Consider the following 19,634-nt stretch of genomic DNA (forward strand, 5'->3'; position numbering starts at 1 on the left):
CTCCGGAACAACTATTTTAACAACCCATGTACAGATTTTAGAATCTGACCCTAATGGTGAAAATTACATCATTAGAATTCAACATTATTTAGCCTTTAAATGAGTTTCTTTCACATTTCTGGGGGCTAGAAATCGACATTTTGTATCTTTGGACCCAAATCAGAATATTACCTGGGCCATACGCCCCCTAGAGGATAAAGGGAAGAACTCACTCCTTGCCCCTCTCTTCTGGTGACTCCTAGGGTTCACTGGCTTATTACCTAGGGTTGCCCTCTCCTCCCATTCTGCCCCGCTGCTAAGGATATCTGTGATATTTAGAGCTTATCCAGATAATCCATGATAATCTTTCTGCCTCAAAAATCCTTAAGTTAGCCACACTGGCCAGATCCCTTTTCCAGATGATGTAACTGTAGGTATCACAGCTTAGGACCTGGTATCTTTGGGAGGGTGAGTAGTATTATTTAGCCTAACGTAGAGAGTAATTTTTTTAAGGACCTTGGAGTATAAAAATACAAGGATCACATAAAATAATGTAATGTGGATTCATTATACACTGTGCTATTATTCACTGTAGAGTATTAATGAAAATGAAAAACTAATGCCTGGGCTGGTGAGATGGCTCACTGGGTAGGGATGCCTGCCACCAAGCCTGATAACCTAAGTTTGGTCTCCTCCCAGGACCCACATGGTGGACGAGAACTGACTCCTAAGAGTTGGCCTCTGACCTCTGACCTCCACACGCGTACTGTAGTAGTGTGCGTGCACACACACACAGAGACATACACGACACTAAATAAAGCATGTAATTTTTAAAAAAAAGCATGTAAATGAAAATTCTCTTACCATACTGGGTGTGGTGTATGCCTTTAAACAAGAAGCAGGTGAATCTCTGTGAGTTCAAGGCCAGCCTGGTTGATAAGCAAGTTCCAGGGCAGCCGGAGCTACATAATAGAGAGGCCCTGTCTCAAAAAAAACAAATAAACAAACAAAAATTATCTCACAGAAAAATACTAGAAATGAAGATCAAAATCATGTATGGTTCTAATTTTATTAAAAAAAATACATATACTACATATGTATGTTTATATCCATTGAAAAATACTAGAAGGGTATATTTTAAGAATGTTCATTCAGGAGATAAGTTATTTTTGATGACCAGGCCTCATGGTACACACTTGAAATCCCAGCGCTAGTAAGACTGAGGCAGGAAGATTCTTTTTTTTTTTTTTTTAGGTCAGGCTGGGCTAATAGTGAGTTCTAGGACAGCCTGAGCTACATATCAAATCTTGTCTCCAAAGACCAAAAGTAAATGGATAATTTTCTTCTTGGAATATTATTTTTTTAAATATTTTTATTATTTTAAAATTATGTGTATATATGTGTGGGTGGGTGTGTACGTGTGAATTTAGGTTCCCACAGAGGTCAGAAGTTATTGGGTCCCCTGGAAGCTGGAGTTACAAGTGGTTTTGAACCACCTGATGTTGATGCTGGGAACCAAATTTGGGTCGTTTGGAAGGACAGTAAGTGTTCTTCACCACTGAGCCATCTCTCCAGCCCCTTTTCATATTTTAAATAGAAATATCTAGAAAGATGCACTCCTTTTAGAGTTGGTTTGTTAGGAGGAAGGCAGTTGAAAAATGTGTAACTTTTTAAGATTTATTTTATGTATATGACTGTTTTTGCCTACATGTATATATGCGTATCACATGTATGACAGGTGTCCATGAAGGTAAGAAGAGGGTATTGGAACTGGACTTATGGATGGCTGTGAGCTCTCATATAGGTTCTGGGGAGCTACACCCAGATCCTCTGGAAGAGCAGCAAATGCTCTTAACTACTGAGCCATCTCTCCAGTCCCTGTCTTTTAAATGCCTACATTTTTTAATGAAAAGATAGTAATAAGAACCAAATAAAGGCAGGTAAGTACATGTTGATTCATAATTTAGGAAGATAGAAAGCCTAATGTCACCGTAGTCTTGTTTGGAGTTCTTAAACATAGTTGGGCTTCTGTGACTCATGCAAAGTCTAGTTAGTTCATTCAGTCTTCATATATTCGTTTATGTAAGATCTTTAAAATACATAAGATGTGTTTTTAGTGCAATTCTGTGACCATTTCAAATATTAGGACTTTTAATACACAAACGAGACTTTACGTACTAGCTTTGGCATAATTTGGTTATTGCCAACTGACTGACCTTTGTTTTCCTTTACAGTGACTTACAGGGCGTAAGAACAAATGCCAAGAAGTCTGGGAGTGATTGGATTCTCAATGGAAGCAAGGTGTGTGGAAGGGGCTTCTCTTCGCAAGCAGGCCGTGGGTCCCAGTGTCTAAGAACTGCACATAGTGGATGCTGTGGTCAATCTAAGGACGTACACAGGAATTGCTTTAGCGTTTTCAGGGGAGTAAGAAATCCACAGTTTTTATATGGCAGAGTCTGTAGCTAGCCTCTTCTGTGTTCCATGCTGCGTGAGCCTCCACAAACACTGCAAAGGTGCTTTTAGTTTCCAAATAAGTCTTGACAAATACACCCCCTGCCCCAGAAAAAAGATGATGATGACCATGGCAATGAAAATAAAGTTGTTTGTTGTCCCAGAGTGGTACAAACAATGGTGAATTCTATGCCGATGAAAGATTGGGTGAAGGTGGGTGTGGTTCCATGCACACCTTTAACCCCAGCCCTGAAGGGGACAGAGACAAGAGGGTCACCGGGGCTTGCTGGCTACTAGCATGGGGGAAAATGAAAGCCCCAGGTTTAAGGAGAGACCCTGCTTCAAAGAACAAGGTGGAGAATGATAGAGGAGGAACTTCACATGTATGTATACAAACAAATAAGTAAATAAATTTTGTAAAAAAGGATTAAGAGGGAGCTTGAGAGAGAGTTCAGCAGTTAAGAGTACTGGCCCCTCTTCTGGAGGACCTAGGTTCCATTACCAGCACCTACATGGTGGCTTATAACTGGCTGTTATGTCCACCTCCGGGGAATCTGATGCCCTCTTCTGGCTTCTCTGGGTACTGCATGCATGTGCACAGACAAGCAGAAAAAAAACACCCAAACGCATAAAATAAAATGGAAAAAAGAAAGATTGAGAGAAAAGGTTCCAAACAAATATCAGAAAGTTTCAAGAGATCTTAGGAGGTAAAAGTGGAGATGATAGAATTTTAAGAACCCTCCAGTTCTTTCGAGAATCAATTTACTGATAGACTTGGAGAGCTCCCCAAACAGGTTCCAATGACTCAAGAGCAACTGTATCCCTGAGGAGAAATGTTCCAGTTGACTAAATGTTCAGGAAAGATGTCTGTCTTTAATACAAGGCCTGCTTGTGGATGAATTTTCTTGTTTGACTGCTCTTTTTTTGGTGCAAAGATTTGAGCCCAGGGTTTCTCAAATGCTAAATATGATCGCTCTGGTGGTGGTGAGAGGGGCTGGTGCACATTGTTGTTTGGGCTGTGTGTCTGTTTGTGTGAGACAGGGTCTTGCTATAAAGCCCAGGATGGCTTTGAACTCACGATCCTCCTGTGTTACCTGCTCAAGTGCTGGCATTCCAAGCATATGCAACTATGTTGTGTTTACTTTATTCATTGAAAACGTTTTCAATTTGCTTTACGTTAATGCTTTTATCTTTACAAAAATCAAATAATATCGTGGTACTGCCAGGCTCCTTGAAATCCGAGGCCGTAACTTATGTTGTCAGTGCCTAGGGACAGTTTTTTTCTCTGACATCAGCACTTCCAATATCAAATACATTTGGGAAAATGTACAGAAATTCTCATTCTTTGAGAGGCCGGCCAGTGTGCATTGTGAGTCTCTAAAATTTGAAGACAGTGTATCTTGTCCCCTAGAATTTTTTTTTTATAGACTGTCGTGAATCACTGACATTATGCAAATATACTTTAAGAAGCAAAGTCCTAGGTGTTGTGGATATGGCTCAGTGGGGGAGAGTGTGCCTGCTATGTGCAAGACCCAGGTTTTGATGCTGTTAAAAAAACAAAACAAAACATCTCATCTAAGCCTGGCATGCTGATAAGTTGATGGCGCATTAGGAGTACTTAGCCCAATGTGAAGGACTCAGAAGAATTTTAGATGATGTGATACATACCTTAGTCTAACCTGGATGAGGAGGATTCACTTTGTCAGAATTAGAAAGGGCCTCCCTAGGGGAGGAAATGCAGTTTTCAAAGACGCCTGGGTCTGGAAGCTTTAAAACATGTGGGAGACGACCAGCGCTTCTATGGAGCTGAGCCGAGGACAGAAAATGGAGGCAAAATACGACAAGAGAGGAGGAAGGAGGCCTAACTACCATCTGTTTGTGAGGAGTTTTGTGTACCTGCTCTCAGGGTTGAGAATTTGTCTTGAAGCCTAGCTGTTCGAGGATGTTGGAGTGTGGACATGGCGTGATCAGACTGCCTCCGAGCAATGGTGCCTCCGAGATCCTGATGGATGATAGAGTTGTAGTAAGAGCTGTCACAGAACCTTGTGCGCGAACTGAGGAGGGTTGGGGAAATAAGGTAATAGCGGTAGTGGAAAAGAAATAAATAGGCTCAAACAGTAAAGTGGACCAGCACGAATCACGCCGAGTTGAATGTGGAGCTGATGACCGTGTAGTTTATCAAAGCATGCGTCGCAGTAGAGGGTAGGTTAATATTCATTATTGGGGAGGAGTGTGGGGTGGGAAGGATGTAGGATGTGCTGTGGTCATGAGTCATTTTGTGGAATCCAGGTAGGCGTACAGGTCTAGATCGTATCAAGAAATGCGGCTTAGCTGGGCATGGAGGTGCACATCTCTCTTCTCTTTGTTCCCGGCACTCTGGAGGCTGAAGCAGAAAGATTTTAAACTCTAAGCCAGCCTGGGCTACATAACAAGTTCGGGCCAGCTGCTTGGTGGGAGCCTGTCTCATCAAAATGAAGGGGAGACAGTTTTGCAGATTCAGTGGGTGACTTAGGGGTGACTAAGCCGTGAATGTTGAGATGGTCTAGGCAAGGTACAGAAGGAGGTGTCGGTTATTAGTGGCCGTGCATCATCAGCTCGTATTTCCGGTTTAGCTTGTTGTCATCATCCCCCTCCTCACTCCTACACAACTTAACTATAATGCTTTCTTTATTTAAGCCATTTTGAAAGTAGTCAATCTTTATAAAAACAACAAACAAACAAACAAATACCCAAAACTGTCTTTTCAAAAACCTGTCAGTTTAAGAATATATTTAAATTACTTTTTCAAAAGCCAATTCTTCGTTCCTCTCTCTAGCTCCCTTCTAAAATTGAGTTTACCAAGTGAATGGGAAGTTTGGTCTTATTTTAGAGACATAATCTAGTAGTTTCCTATTATTATGCATCACACGAGTAGTGGAGAAGTGTATACTTCAGTGTTGCCCTGGTGACCCCCTGCTGTTTACTAACATCCGTTGTGAACAGGCCGTCTGTGTGTGCAGAGATGGGGTAGCCTCTGCCTGTGCTAGTCTTCTTGCACACACACACACACACACACACACACACACACACACACACACACCAGTATTAGCTTGCACATGGACCAGAATATCACAGGGCATCACAGTGCATTTGGATTTTTCGCAGGTGTTCATCACTAATGGCTGGTTAAGTGACCTTGTGATCGTGGTCGCCGTCACCAATCGTGAAGCTCGGTCGCCTGCCCACGGTATTAGCCTTTTCTTGGTAGAGAATGGAATGAAAGGATTTATCAAGGGCCGGAAGCTACACAAAATGGGGATGAAAGCTCAGGTGAGTCACGGTATGAATCAGATCCTGGCAGTGCGTTGTGTTTACTCTCCGTCAGAAAACAGAGAGGCAGAGTTACCTACGGTCTGGTCTCTTCCTCTGTTGATTGCCAGGGTATGTTTTCAGAAATGGCAACCGGGGAGTTCTGAATGTCTGCTTTCGAAACGGGAAAGTTAGCGTTTGTAATTGTAATGAACCATCTGTGGAATTAAGAAAGAAGGTTAGGAAGTAATAACAGTATTTTGGTACACATTACCAGAAAACGTGTTTTGTTTAACGTGTGTTCGCTGGAGAACTGGACAGTGCCAAAGCCTGGGCGGCAGCATATTGCAGTGAGAGAGCCACACGTGGTGGAACGCGATGGCATTAGATGTAGTGCCCTGGCTTATGGCTCACTACTTGACGTTTGATCTCCAAGTCCATTCCAGTTCGTTCTTTGTTTCTTCTTCTGTGGAAGTTGTGAACATTTTTGGGTTACTGGGAAACCAATGTGCTCATTCTCTGCTTGATCTATGTTTCTTAGGACACGGCAGAACTATTTTTTGAAGATGTCCGATTGCCAGCTAGTGCCCTACTTGGGGAAGAGAATAAAGGCTTCTACTACCTCATGCAAGAGCTCCCACAGGTATTAAATGCCTAATGTTGCCATCTTCCTGTTAGATACTGAGCGGAAATAGAATACAGAGCCTTGCAGATCCACACATGCCAAGCTTGCGCCACAACAGGCATCTAGGTATAAAATTGCATATAAAGAAGGATCACTGTTACAGGTCAGATAAGTAAGTAACAGATCTCGGCAGGATCCAACCAAGACGTAACAAAAGTAAGGAAAATAGGAACTTTATTTCTGTCATTCTTCCTTGGAATGATTCCGGCTTCCTCGTAAGTGAAGAACTTGTAGCTCTTTGTAAAGAAACATCACCAAGAGCGTTTGGCAGGTTGTAAATAACTGTGACTCAGAGGGGAGAAGGGGTTAGACAGAAAAATCCGTCCCATTGCAGCCTTTGAGCCTGTGCTTTGGGATCGGATTGCCTAATGGTTGGCGCTTCCATGCAAATATAGGCACGTTCACCTGGTGGTGGCTATGGCTCCGGGTAAACATGAAATTGACAAAAGCCAGTGGCTCCAGTAGTCAAGGAGAATACAGAAATCCCCAGCGTGGTGGGATTCGGTGACTAAAGCTATGTTCGCACTAATTGGTAGAATTTGAACTGCGTACTTGAAGATGTTGTGGAACAATGTGCCGCAGATGCGTTGTTCTGTAGTAGATAATGAGGGAAAACAACCAACGTGGGAATTGATTACATCCGTGTGGTTAAGACAGTATGGTTAAAAACCAGACACTCTAGCATTTTTCTTAGCTATGTTATGACTACAGACCTCCGTGGGAGCCTTTTCTTAGCGCTAAGATGTAAGTTAGAACTTTAATCTTTAGTGGTTGGTTATAAAAAAGTATTTATAGGACTTACTGAAATGGTATGAAAATCGTTTATGTAATAATGCTTACGATTTAATTTTGGGGTTCTAGGAAAGGCTGTTAATTGCAGATTTGGCCATTTCTGCCTGTGAGTTCATGTTTGAAGAAACCAGGAACTATGTTAAGCAAAGGAAAGCTTTTGGGAAAACAGTTGCACACATACAGGTAAGTGTGTCCTCACAGCTGCGCTTCCGTTTATCGAGGTAGTCGTCTCAGTTGGGTCAGGGTCAAAGGTTAATTGAGCAATATTGATGCAAGGTGGTGTTAGAAGCATGAACGGGGACGAGATGCCTAAGGAAATCCTGAGTGGGAATGCTATGGTAAGAAGAGGGCCGAGTCCCGAGGAGACTGTAAGATTTGACGGTGACATAGAACAGGCAGACCCTGCAAGAAGCAAAGGAAGAAAGGAGAAGAGAAAAGGCAGGTGGGGGAGGCTTACCACAGAGGCCAGCAGGGAAGACTTCAGCAGGGGTGACATGGACGTTTGGACTCCCTGCTTTCCTGTGTCAACCGTACAGTCACCATGTTGGCGGTACTTCTCACTGGCAGACTCAGGGTTGGCGTTAGGTTTGATCTTTTGGAAGTAGAATGGCCCTGGTGCAGCATCTTTGTGAAGGGAAAGGTAGAAATGGAAACAGCTTCATAGCGCCACAGAAACAGCCTTGTAGCGTTACGGTCAAGTGCAGCTGACGTCCTCACATAGCTCCTGAAATCTCTACAGTCAAGGCAAGTTGTGTTCTGAAGGAAATACTTTCCTGTTTGCAGATTTTAAAAATTCATGTGACGTGCAAAACTGTAAAGTCTTACTATTAAAAATTTTTGAAGTTTGTAAGACTTGTGTTTATTTACAAGTGGAGATATATATTTTCTTCTATTTGCAAATAAAATTAGTACCTGCCTTGTGTGATTACTGTAAGGATTTGATGGGGCATTATATATAAAATACTTGGAATATTGTTGCCGTGGGCATGTGCACACACACATACATGCACACACACACACAAAAAAAATAAGTGAATAATAAAATAAATCTCTAAAATACGCTACCCAGATTTCCTGAATGATCCACAAAGCATGTGATTAGACATTTAACCATAAAAGAAGCAGCAACTGATCTGTAATCTTGTTCCATAAAAGAAAAGGATTCCTTTAAGATGCAGTCATGGGGCTGGCGAGATGGCTCAGCGGGTAAACGTACTTGCCAATAAGCCTGACAACCTGACTGTGAGCCCCAGAACCCACGGGGTAGAAGGACAGAACTGACTCCTGACGATTGTGACCTCAACTCAGGCACTGTGGCATGTTTGTGCCCACAGACATACCTACGTATATACACACACGTACAAGAAAGGAATGCACATAATTTAAAATATAGTCATGTACTATATAACAATGTAGTCATCAGCGATGGACTGCAAATATGACCTGGTGATGGAACATTCACAACATGGTAGCTCAGTACATGATGGTGTAAGCAGTCTATCGGTCATGTAGACACATAGTGCATTCCTTCAATTAGGCAGTATGTAATACTTGATAGTAAATTTATTGCTTATATATGATGCTACACTCATTGTCATTGTCTTGGGCTACATTACTTCTTTCATTAAAGGAGGTTTACATTAAAATAATATGTTATGCCAGCAGAATCCTCAGACTCCACATGTCTCTTGCTCACATGTCTCTTACTTGTCAAGATGCTTTGCCAAACATGTGACCTGTACCATTCAGGTTTATTTTGATATGCTGTGGCTCAGACAATGGTGCAATTGTTTAATGGCCTGTTACTTAAAGTGGTTCACCTTGTTAAGCAATGCATGACTGTGCTTCATTTTCGTAGCGAGAAGATAAGTAGTTGTGTGCCTGTGTCGTTTGTTACTTTCCTACACCAGGAAAGTAATTCACTAGATTTCAGTAAGTAACAATAGTAATCTTTAGTCAGTGGTTCTCTACCTGGGGGTCGCAACCCCAAGGGTCAAAGGACTCATTCACAGGGATCAAATACCAGATATAGCATATATCAGATATTTGCATTACAATTTATAGGAGTAGCAAAAGTATAGCTATGAAGTAGCAATGAAATAATTTTATGGTTGAGGGGTCACTACAACATGAGGAACTGTGTTCAAGGGTTGCAACATGAGGAAAGGGGAGAGCCACTGATCTAGATACTTGTGTGTGGGTGTGTATGGGTGGAGGATGGGTGGGTGTATGCTGTGCGTGATGAGTATGTGCATGAATGTGTGCAGGGGGGTACACCTGTGTATACATGTATGGAGGCCAGAGGTTGGCTGAGTATTTTTCTCTATTGCTTTCCAGCTCATTTTTTGAGACAAGGTCTGTTACTGAATCTGGCAGTATTTTGGCTAGAGTGGCTAGCCAGGGAACCCTGGCAGTCCACCTGTCTTTATATCCTGCTGTGTGAGGGTTATAGGGACATACATACTACCACACCTGGCTTTTATGGGGGTTACTGGGAATCCAAACTCAGATCCTCATGCTTACGTAGGAAGCTCTTTACTCACTGAGCATCTCACCAGCTCCCTACAGCTTCATATTTTTTATGTAAAGTAGTATTGTTTTCATAGGAAGTGTATGTTGAGATTTCTTTCAATTTTCTTTAGTAAGTATCTTTGAATAATATTTTCATAGTTCAAGTTAGAAATGCATGCATAGAAGACAGATGACTAATACATCCCTGTATCTTTTAATCTAGAGCTGGCTGCACTCTGGTTCTAACTATTAACAGAAGTAGATAACCTGTACATACCACATTATACTTGGCTAAATGCTACTTTCACATAGTTATATTTCCTTTCTTTTTATAATTCTTGAATCTTGTACATATTGGCTTTTTGGCCCACTCCGGTACATGACACAAAATTCATTTCCTTTTTAGACTAGAGTATTACCATAATAATGAAGCAGGAGTTACAAGTGCACTCCAGGGGTGATACCACAGCTCATGATTTACCCTGAAATAGCTGATAAAACAGTATAATTATGATGTTAAAAATAACAATAATATATATCATTTATTAACTGCTTTCCATTTCTTAGACACTGTTTAATGCAGTTTTATCTTTTTCTTCATAACTATGTATAATAGTTATTACTATTATCTTTATTAGTAAAGTAGCTAAGGCAGAGAGGTTAAGTAAACTAAAATGACACAGATGTTCTATGTCTAGAACTTACATTCTCTTAAAAATTTTATTAGTGTATGTGTATAGGTGTTTGTCTGCATGTATGTCTGTGCGCCATGTGGTTTTCTGTGCCTGGTGCCCATGGAAGTCAACAGAGGGCAACAGATGCCACAGAACTGGAGTTACAGATGTTTGTGAGCCACCATGTGGGTGCTGGGAACTGAACTTGGGTCTCTGGAAGAACAGTCAGTGCACTTAACTGCAGTGCTCTCTCTCCAGCCACAGAGTTACATTCTGTGCTGTTGTGTTGTCTTTGAGACAGGGTCTCTCTAGGTAGCCCTGGCTGAGCTGGAATTCGCTTTGTAGACTTGGGCAGTGAAGGGAAGATGGAATGGTATTCTTTTCTAACTAGGGTCTGTGTCATTTTTTATGTGGTATTATGTACTATTGATTTTAAAGACAAACTATTATGGGAAAGAAATAGAAATAGGAAAAAATGTCTTTTTCTTCAATGTCTTCAATCAGAAACTATCTACTTCCTAAGACCTTAAATATGGCATTAATTAACAGTAAGTTTAGGTAGCACACCGAGTTTGGTGGGTTTTTTTAGCAGTTAACTCATAATACTTGCTAATAATGACTCACAGTTTTACTTCTTGCCTTGCTAACCATTCCAAGGTGTCTTCAAATCCTAAAGTTCCAAGATGTCGTTTATTGCTTCGTATTTTTTTTAAAATTACGTTTTTAGTTTGTTTATTCTCTTTCTCTCCCTTCCTCCCCACCACTCTGTGTGTATGTGTGTGTGAGAGAGAGAGAGACAGAGACAGAGACAGAGAGACAGAGAGAGACAGACAGACAGACAGAGAGAGACAGGGGCTCATAGAGTATAAGCTGGCCTTGAACTCCTGACCCCCTACCTCTGCCTCTCCAGCACTGGAATTTCAGATTCAGGCCACTGTGCATGGCTTAGATTTCTCTCTAAATGTGAGCTGCACTTTTTACTGTTAGCAAATATCAGTAACGGTTAGAGAGACACTCCTGTGAGCACGTCGATCGTTCATGAAAAGCACCCTCCCGGTTAGCAGCCATTCCCTGGAGAGTGGTTTCAGAAAGTGTGGTGCTGTCTCTGGTGTAGTACAAAGGACAGTTCTGTTCGCCGGCTCCCAGTTCAATGCCAGGAATATGCAAATATTTAATCTCTTTATCTCCAGACAGTAAATTATGGGCTCTTGGCAACGTTCGTTACTTTTAGACCTCTGGACCCAGTGCGTGTGCCGCAGTAAGAATTTTAAGTGGGTCTGGATTTTAACTTCAGCTTCTAGAAGCTCCCGGCGTTTGTGTAGAATAGCTTACACGCGAGAGAGACCTTGACCTTTTCTTACTCTAAATAGTGCATGAAGCCTCATGCGTCACATCATCCAAGGGCAACTGTTCTTGAGGATGGTCTGATTTCCCTCCCCATCCGAGCTTTTTTCTCTCAAGGGAAATGTTAGATAGTGTCGTGGATTTAAGCCAGCGGTAGACCTAGACTTCAGGATCCAGGGTTTTCGATGTCTATAGAAAATTATTTGACCACTCTTTCAGATCTTTCTCTCTGTAAACTTGAATGTGTAAGGTGGGAGGGGGAACTCCATGCTGATTAAGGTAGAGATTTGGCCAAAGGACATATAGAGTTAGAAAAGGAGATAGAAAAAGTGTGGACGTGCCAGCATGCTCCACGTCGGAGGCCCGAACTCACAGGTGGAGGTGGGGTGCCGTTGGCCTTGCTACGGCTTGGTTTTGGAATCATTAGATGCCAGTTACACTTTCTAGAAGAGTATGGGGCAGATCCACAAGAAGACACTTGGTTTTATCAACACAAGAGTTGATACGCCCGTGAGGCATCTGCCCCTCAAAGCTCCCACTCCATCTGACATACCCAGCTCTCACCTGGGCCCACCATTGTTCTCTTCCCATTCTTTGATTTTCCAAGAATGAAAAAACACCGAAATTGTACCTGGCACAGCACTGGTCACCCTAAAATTCAGCATTAAATCCAACATCCCCCGAGAGACTGTACCCACAACCTCCTTTGAGAACTCAAGCCTGCCTTAGGATCCTGAAGTATGAGGTTCATTTCTAAGTATTCAGTGTATCCTCCACAGGTGTGCCTGCCATTGGCCACAATGGATGTCTCATACACCCCACAGCAGCGTGATCAAATTGTAACTTCCTCAAGGAAGTGAGTGGCAGCTGGCCACAGATGGGTCTCAGGCCTCACTTAGAATAGGATGTGCTTTTGGAGGCCCTGCCCATGTTCAAGCCAGTGTCCTGAAGGAAGTTTAAGAGCTGGTGCCAGCGAGAACAGATGTATACTCAAAGCTCAGGGTGTGAGAGCCAAGACACAGTGAAATAGAACTTAATGAAAGACCAATCAGGAACAATTGTCTAAACAGAATGATCTCTAAGCTTACTGTTGGCTGTCTATGGGCAGCAGGAGAGGGTAGATATGTAGTTACTAACACTTGCAAATAGGACCATTCAGAACTAGTCGGAGACTACATGAGATGCTTCAGAGGGATGGGAGATCTTGGCTGTAGGTTCCTGGAGTTTGGTGTCTGCCTGTTCAGTTTCCATTATTAGTACTGTGATTACTAACCTAATAATGTGTGTATGTGATTAGATAAATCCATCTTGCCCCTCTAGTGTGTTATTTTATTATTTCACTTTAAGCCAAAGAGGCACAGCAGGAAATGCATATCCTTAAGTTCATTAATACACTGTAAATCCTGTTGAACCTCCAGAGGAAACTGGGTGCAGGCGACAGCTCTTACCACAAGGTGGTGCTCACACATTAAATCATGATGTTCTTTAAGCCATTCATTCCCTTTAAACCACGCCAGGCCCTTATCATTTGCTACAGTGTTTTAAATGCTAAGGTGCAGGGGTTTTCTTTTTTTCTTTTTTCATTTAAGTTAACATATGCGCTTTAATTGGAAGAAACCCCCCCCACAGTTCCACTTTTGTTTTGTTTAAAATGTTACATTGTTATGTAATCATTTGAGGTGCGGAGTTGCAATCTGTACTTCTAACACGCTCCTTTTCAACCCTTTTCGTCTCCAGACGGTGCAGCATAAACTAGCAGAATTAAAAACACACATATGTGTAACCAGAGCTTTTGTGGACAGCTGCCTGCAGTTGCATGAAGCAAAACGTCTGGATTCTGGCACAGCTTCCATGGCAAAATATTGGTATGCACATTACTGTAATTAAAATGTGGTGTCTGTTCAGCCGGCTGTGGGATTTTGCCAGCCTTTAAACTCAACCTTGAAGGTGTTCAAGGAAGGCGTCTGTAAGTGAAAAATAGCATTAAAAAAATCTGGAAAGTCCCATTGGGTTTGTTTATAATGTCCTAAAAATTGCTCAAGTTGGTATGTAACTCATAACTTGCTATTAAAAGTAAAATATTAAGAGCCTGAAGGAGGATCAGTGAGTAATTCACATTCAAGTCCTATGTTTAATTTCAAATTACCTAAAGAGTGGAGGCAAAGGGAGACAGAAAGAATAAAAGGATAAAATTTGGGAGTCTTGCAAGTGTCGAATTCCATTAAATAACTACAACTAAATTTAATTCTCTAGGGACAGCTTTATATTATCCAGGAAATGTTTAGGTTGGATAGAATGTGAGGTGTTTTCTAGATCTAAGAAAAAATGCTAAAGTATTGACTGTCTGGCCAAAGTCCTGTAGAGTTTAGAAAAACTTGCATTTGAATTGAAGATGATTAACAGTGGTGTTAAAGGTGAGCCAGAGAGCAGACCCCTGTAAAATTTTTATGGTTTTAGGGTGCAAGTGTGGTTTAAATCAGATGTTGGAATGGGGGTGGTTTCCTTAAGGAAGAGGAAAAAAAAATTATTTCATCTCACTAGCCCAAAAGCAGCCTAGAAAACATTCCCATTGTTATTTATTAACTCAAGTTGAGTTCAGTCATTACTAGACAAGGGAAATATGCAGAATGGTACTTTGTGTAATGATTTTATAATGATAGGATTACGAGATTAAAAAGGAATGTGAAATTAACATGAACTTACACTTCGGGCTGGGGGAGATATTTTACATTTATGACAATTTTTTTGGCTTATGGGAAAAAGTATAAAAAAGAATTGTATGTATTTTTGGGGAAGAGAATTTTGCACAGCTCTGGCCTTGTTCTTGAACACACCAGGCTTATGGACATAATGGTGCTGGATATTAAAAGATAGTTTATAAATTGTTGAGTAGTGAGAAAGCTTTTTGAGAGGCAAGGTTTCATGTATCAAGGGCGGCCTTCTACCCACTTTGTAGCAAAGGCTCGCCTTGAACTTTTGATCCTCTTGCCTCTATCTCCTGAGTGTTGGGTTACAGGCATGCACCACCACCCCAGTTCTGTGTGGTAAAGGTTTGAACCTAAGGATCTGTGAGTACTCTACCAACTGAACTCTTATCTCTTTTTTCTGCTTGTTATTTTGATCATTTAGGGCATCTGAATTACAGAACAGTGTAGCTTATGACTGTGTCCAACTCCATGGAGGCTGGGGGTACATGTGGGAGTACCCAATTGCAAAGTAAGTATGGTGGTTCTGCAATGCTTCTTTCCTTCCTGCCCTCCCTCCTTTCCTTCCCTCTCTGCCTCCCTTCCTCCCCCCCCCCCTTTCTCTCTGATAGGGTCTTATTGTATAATCCTGCCTGGCCAGGCTGGCCTCAGACTCCCACAGCTCTGCCTGCCTCTGCCTCAAATGCTGGTGTTAATGGTGTGCACCACCACCACATCCAGCCTATGATGCCTTTGTTTCTTCCTTTATTTAAAAAAATGTGATGTTTTTTAATTAAAAATATTTTTTTCATACAATATATTCTGATTTAGGTTTCCTCTTCCCTAACTCCTCCCAGATCCTCCCCACCACCCAGACCCACACCCTTTCTTTCTCGATTTCCTTACTATGAGCTTTTTTTGTTTGTTTTAGTTTTTCGTGACAGGGTTTCTCTGTAGTTTTGGTTGTCTGTCCTGGATCTTGCTCTGTAGACCAGGCTGGACTTGAACTCACAGAAATCCTCCTGCCTCTGCCTCTGGAGTACTGGGATTAAAGGTGTGCTCTGGAGTACTGGGATTAAAGGTGTGCTCTGGAGTACTGGGATTAAAGGTGTGCTCTGGAGTACTGGGATTAAAGGTGTGCTCTGGAGTACTGGGATTAAAGGTGTGTGCCACCACCACCACCACCACCACCACCACCACCACCACCACCACCACCACCACCACCACCACCACCTGGCTGATGCTTTTTTAAGGATATGGAGAAAGGAAATTTTCCTTACTCTGCCTTATATGGCAAATATACAGGGAAAGTATCTAAAGTCTGTATTTTCTGTGAATATATTTATGTAAATAGAAGTGGCCTTATTTTATTAGCTTCTCGTTAGGATTTTATCTCTAAAGAAAATGAAGACTCTAGCATACTTTTAAATATGATGCTTAGCTTTAAAAGATATACCACTTAAAAATATCATTCCTTAATTTATTCGTATTTCCCCCTTCTATCTATCTGCCTGTCTGTCTGTCTCTCTCTGTCTCTCTGTCTCTCTCTCTCTGTATTACTAACTTTTTTTATTGGTGTGATAAAATACCCTAACAAAAGCACCTGAAGGGAGAGAAGGGTTGACTTTGGCTCACAGTTTGAGGATATCACCCATCAGAGTGGGGCTGTCCTGGCTGCAGGAACTTGAGTGGGTGGTCAGGTTGGACCTGAGGTTAGGAAGCAGGCATGAAGGATCCTGCTGCTCAGCGGATGGCCTCCTCTGTGGGCAGTCCAGGACCCAAGCCCAGGGAAGGATACCACCTTCCTTTGGAGTAAGTCTCCCACCTCACTTTACCCAGTTGAGACAGTATCTCACGGGCATGCCCCAAGGCTGACATAATACAAATAACCGCCTCACAGTTACACCGGGAAGCTTGTGTCTTCCCAGATTTTATCAAGTTGATAATCAGAATTGGCCATCATAGGAACTGAACTGAGGGCTGTGCACATGTTGGTCAAGCAATTTGCCACTGACCACCATCCCTAGCTACTTTTTAAACAACAACAACAATGTAGCAATGCAGAATGATTCACTTGCATAGTAGAAGAATTAACATATCATGCCTTAAGAATCTTGCTTGAAAAATAAAAGTTTTTTTTCTGAATGGAATTCTATCTTTAAGAAAAATAAGCCGGGGAGTGATGGAGCATGCCTTTAATCCCAGCACTCAGGAGGCAGAGGCAGGCCAATATCTGTGAGTTCAAGGCCAGCCTGGTCTAAAGAGAGTTTCAGGACAGGTTCCAAAGCTACATAGAGAAACCCTGTCTTGAAAAAAAAAAAACCAAAAAACAAAAAAAAAAAAAAAAAAAAAAAGAAAGAAAGAAAAATAAAAATAGAGATGCTTCTTTTTAGTGGGTTATATATGAATTTCCTCAGACACAGTAGCAGTTACAATTTAAATGGTGTCTTCCTCCAGATGTCTCCCTTCACTGTTCCCATCTCCTTCTTATCATCTCTTGCCTCTCCTTCACTCTTCCTTATCATCTTAGAAAATATTTTTCCTCTTACTTAATAGTATTTTCAGGGAGCTAGAGAGATGGCTCAGAGGTTAAGAGCACTGGCTGCTTTTCTAGAGGTCCCTAGTTCAATTCCCAGCAACCACATGGTGGCTCACAACCATCTATGAGATTTGGTGCCTTCTTCTGGCATATAGGCACACATGCCAGAACATTGTATATATAATAAATAAATAATCTTTTTTTTTTAAAAAAACCAGTATATTCAGTTTATAGAAATTGCCCAAGGAAGTTTTTGATAAATACACATAAACACTTGCTTTAGTTCTGAGTCTGAAAGTAGGAATGTTATAGGCATCTAAAAACTTTTCCTAATTTTTTACCTGGATATCTTTGTATAGTTAGAGAAAGTATCAAACAAATGCCTATTCACACTGTTAGCCAGATACGTTTGAATGTCCCACTCTAACAAGCCTAAATCCCATGGGTTTCTAATCCTTATTGGAGGAACATGAACTTTTTATTGCTGTTTCGTTAAGAACAGAGGTTCCTGCGTAGGTATAACTTGCTAATTCTAGAGTTATCACGCAGCTTAGAAGCTTTACGTACTGGGTATCTGTAATTTATAACTTTATAATAAACTCACTATCAGTCAAGTGTTTTTCTCTCTGAGAGAGAACATAAGCATGAAATTGTTTTTGTTTTTTTTCCCAAATAAATCATTTGACTTAGACTTCAGTGTGTCCTTTCAGAACTACTTCAGGTAGGCCTTGATCACAGCAGGGTTTCCTTTGTAGATCCTCTGTAGTCATGAAATAGAATTGAGGTTTTGCATTATGCTAGCCCAGAGGTTATCATCCATGGGTTTTTCCTGTGCATTTTTGCTTTGGCAGCAATCATCCATCCTATTTCTAAGAGTGCTTTGTGGGCGAAATGATAATGGATGTTTATATCTGTGTGCTTAAGCTCTTGTAACTGCTGCTGGGAATGTAGGCATGTCTTGGTTCAGTGTCTGTGTGGCTCAGTTTATGTTCTAAGAAAGGCATGCCAAGTGAGGAGAAGTCAAGGTTATAGTATGCCATAAGCTGGGGTGTCTGCTGTCTTAGAGTCCATTGCTTTAAGTCAGTAGCAAGAAAACCTGGGAACCGATGACTTACAGTTTCTACTTTCAGCTCGGGAGACTTGAACTCCTTTAAGAAATACTAATCACCGTCCTTGCCTGACTTTCCAGTTCAAAGAGTATGCGAATCTTTTATCTAGAAAGCTTTCTTTCCCCTAAAGATGTGGGAAATCCTGATTGTACAAAAGCCAATCACACATTAGACAGTATATGGCTATAGTATATACAGACTTTGATTTAAGAATTAATCATCCAACTTGTGATTCTTATAACTGCCCCAGATTAAGCTCCATTTAGTGTGGGGGTGGGGGAGGTGGAGAAAGTGATAGATAAGTTATTGAGTCTTGGCTTTGTAGGTAAAAGGGGTGTTTTGTTCCCTTTTACAATTTGTAGATAGCTAATTCTTGGCATGTGAGTTGATTTTAGTTTTATTAAGTTTCGCTTTAGACCCTTGAAGATATCTTTAGCCATTCTAGGTGGAGGAGGTGAGACAGAAAACTTCACTGCAGTTAAACATTTCTCTACTGCCTTTCTCTGTTAATCTTAGTAGAGTCAATTTAATTGGTAACTTATGAAAGGTCTGCTGGTCTGTCATTACATATCCTGGTAGAACTCCTTTAATGTGAAAATAAATACCCAACCCAGCTCAAAAATGTCTGAAGCGTTGGGATTGCCTGGGTAGGCTGGAATGCTAGGAAAGTCTTCAGAGAATGCGAGTGGTTGGTTTTGTAGAGGACAACAAAATCTTCCCGGGGTTGGGGGTGGGCTTTATATATCTCAGAAAGAACCGGGAGCCCTAATTCCCTTTCTAATGTGGTTCATCCCATTAGGAAAATATTAAATGAGGGCCTACTTATCTGCAAGGTACCCTGGGAAATGGGGAAAAGTATAAATTCAAAGTTGGTCATATGCCGAGAAATTAGCACATTTTGTCTTAGAAATTAAATAATCGAAGCCCCAATTTTATATTGAAAGAAAGAAAGGTCTTAAATTTTCCTGCCATGGAAAGTCTGGGGCTTCAATAACTAGCTCTACAGGATTGGGACAATGAAAGTATTGTGACCTAATAAAAGTTCTCTTGCCAAAGAGGTGAGACACCTACATTCTTGTTCCAGTCGGACAATTATCTGTTATGCCACCAGTAAATGGTAATCATTAATTAGCAAATGCATCAGCCTCTCTAAATCTCCTTTTTTTTTAGCCTGCAAAGCAGTAATATCTGTCCCCCTGGGTTCCAGAGGGCTGAAGGGAAAGGAGAAAGGGTGAGAACAGATAGATGGCTGCCACCATAGCTGTCTAAAGTGAGTCCTAAGGCTGGGGCTGGGGCTCCGTGGTGCAGCTCTCAACTATGAAGATCCTGGGTTCAGTGCCCCTGTTAGGCAGGGTTCTCTCCCAGCAGCAGAATGAGAGAAAAGTGAACCCGTGGTTGTGTGTGCATGACTGTGTGGGTCTCAGTGGGCTCAGCCACTTAGGACTTTAATCCTAGCTGAGACAAGAGTGACTATTAATCATTTCCCCCCAGAATAAGCTACTTGTTAACTTTTGGGGGGAAAATAACTTTTTTAAACATCAGGGGTGCTTGTAGTGATGACATTAAAAGAAATGTCTG

General features: G+C 41.5%; 1 protein-coding gene across 1 annotated transcript in view; it reads left to right on the forward strand.

The window, feature by feature from the left end:
* The window catches only part of Acadl (acyl-CoA dehydrogenase long chain), a 35,650-nt gene that overhangs the window by 14,351 nt on the left and 1,665 nt on the right, over nucleotides 1–19,634 (forward strand). The window contains exons 5-10 of the mRNA XM_059278490.1: nucleotides 2,214–2,280; nucleotides 5,575–5,739; nucleotides 6,260–6,361; nucleotides 7,265–7,378; nucleotides 13,462–13,589; nucleotides 14,854–14,940. Of these exons, the coding sequence (XP_059134473.1) occupies nucleotides 2,214–2,280; nucleotides 5,575–5,739; nucleotides 6,260–6,361; nucleotides 7,265–7,378; nucleotides 13,462–13,589; nucleotides 14,854–14,940 (663 nt within the window). The remainder of the gene's footprint in view (nucleotides 1–2,213; nucleotides 2,281–5,574; nucleotides 5,740–6,259; nucleotides 6,362–7,264; nucleotides 7,379–13,461; nucleotides 13,590–14,853; nucleotides 14,941–19,634) is intronic.

This window comes from Peromyscus eremicus, chromosome 13 (genome assembly GCF_949786415.1).
Source record: "Peromyscus eremicus chromosome 13, PerEre_H2_v1, whole genome shotgun sequence".
Taxonomy (NCBI): domain Eukaryota; kingdom Metazoa; phylum Chordata; class Mammalia; order Rodentia; family Cricetidae; genus Peromyscus; species Peromyscus eremicus.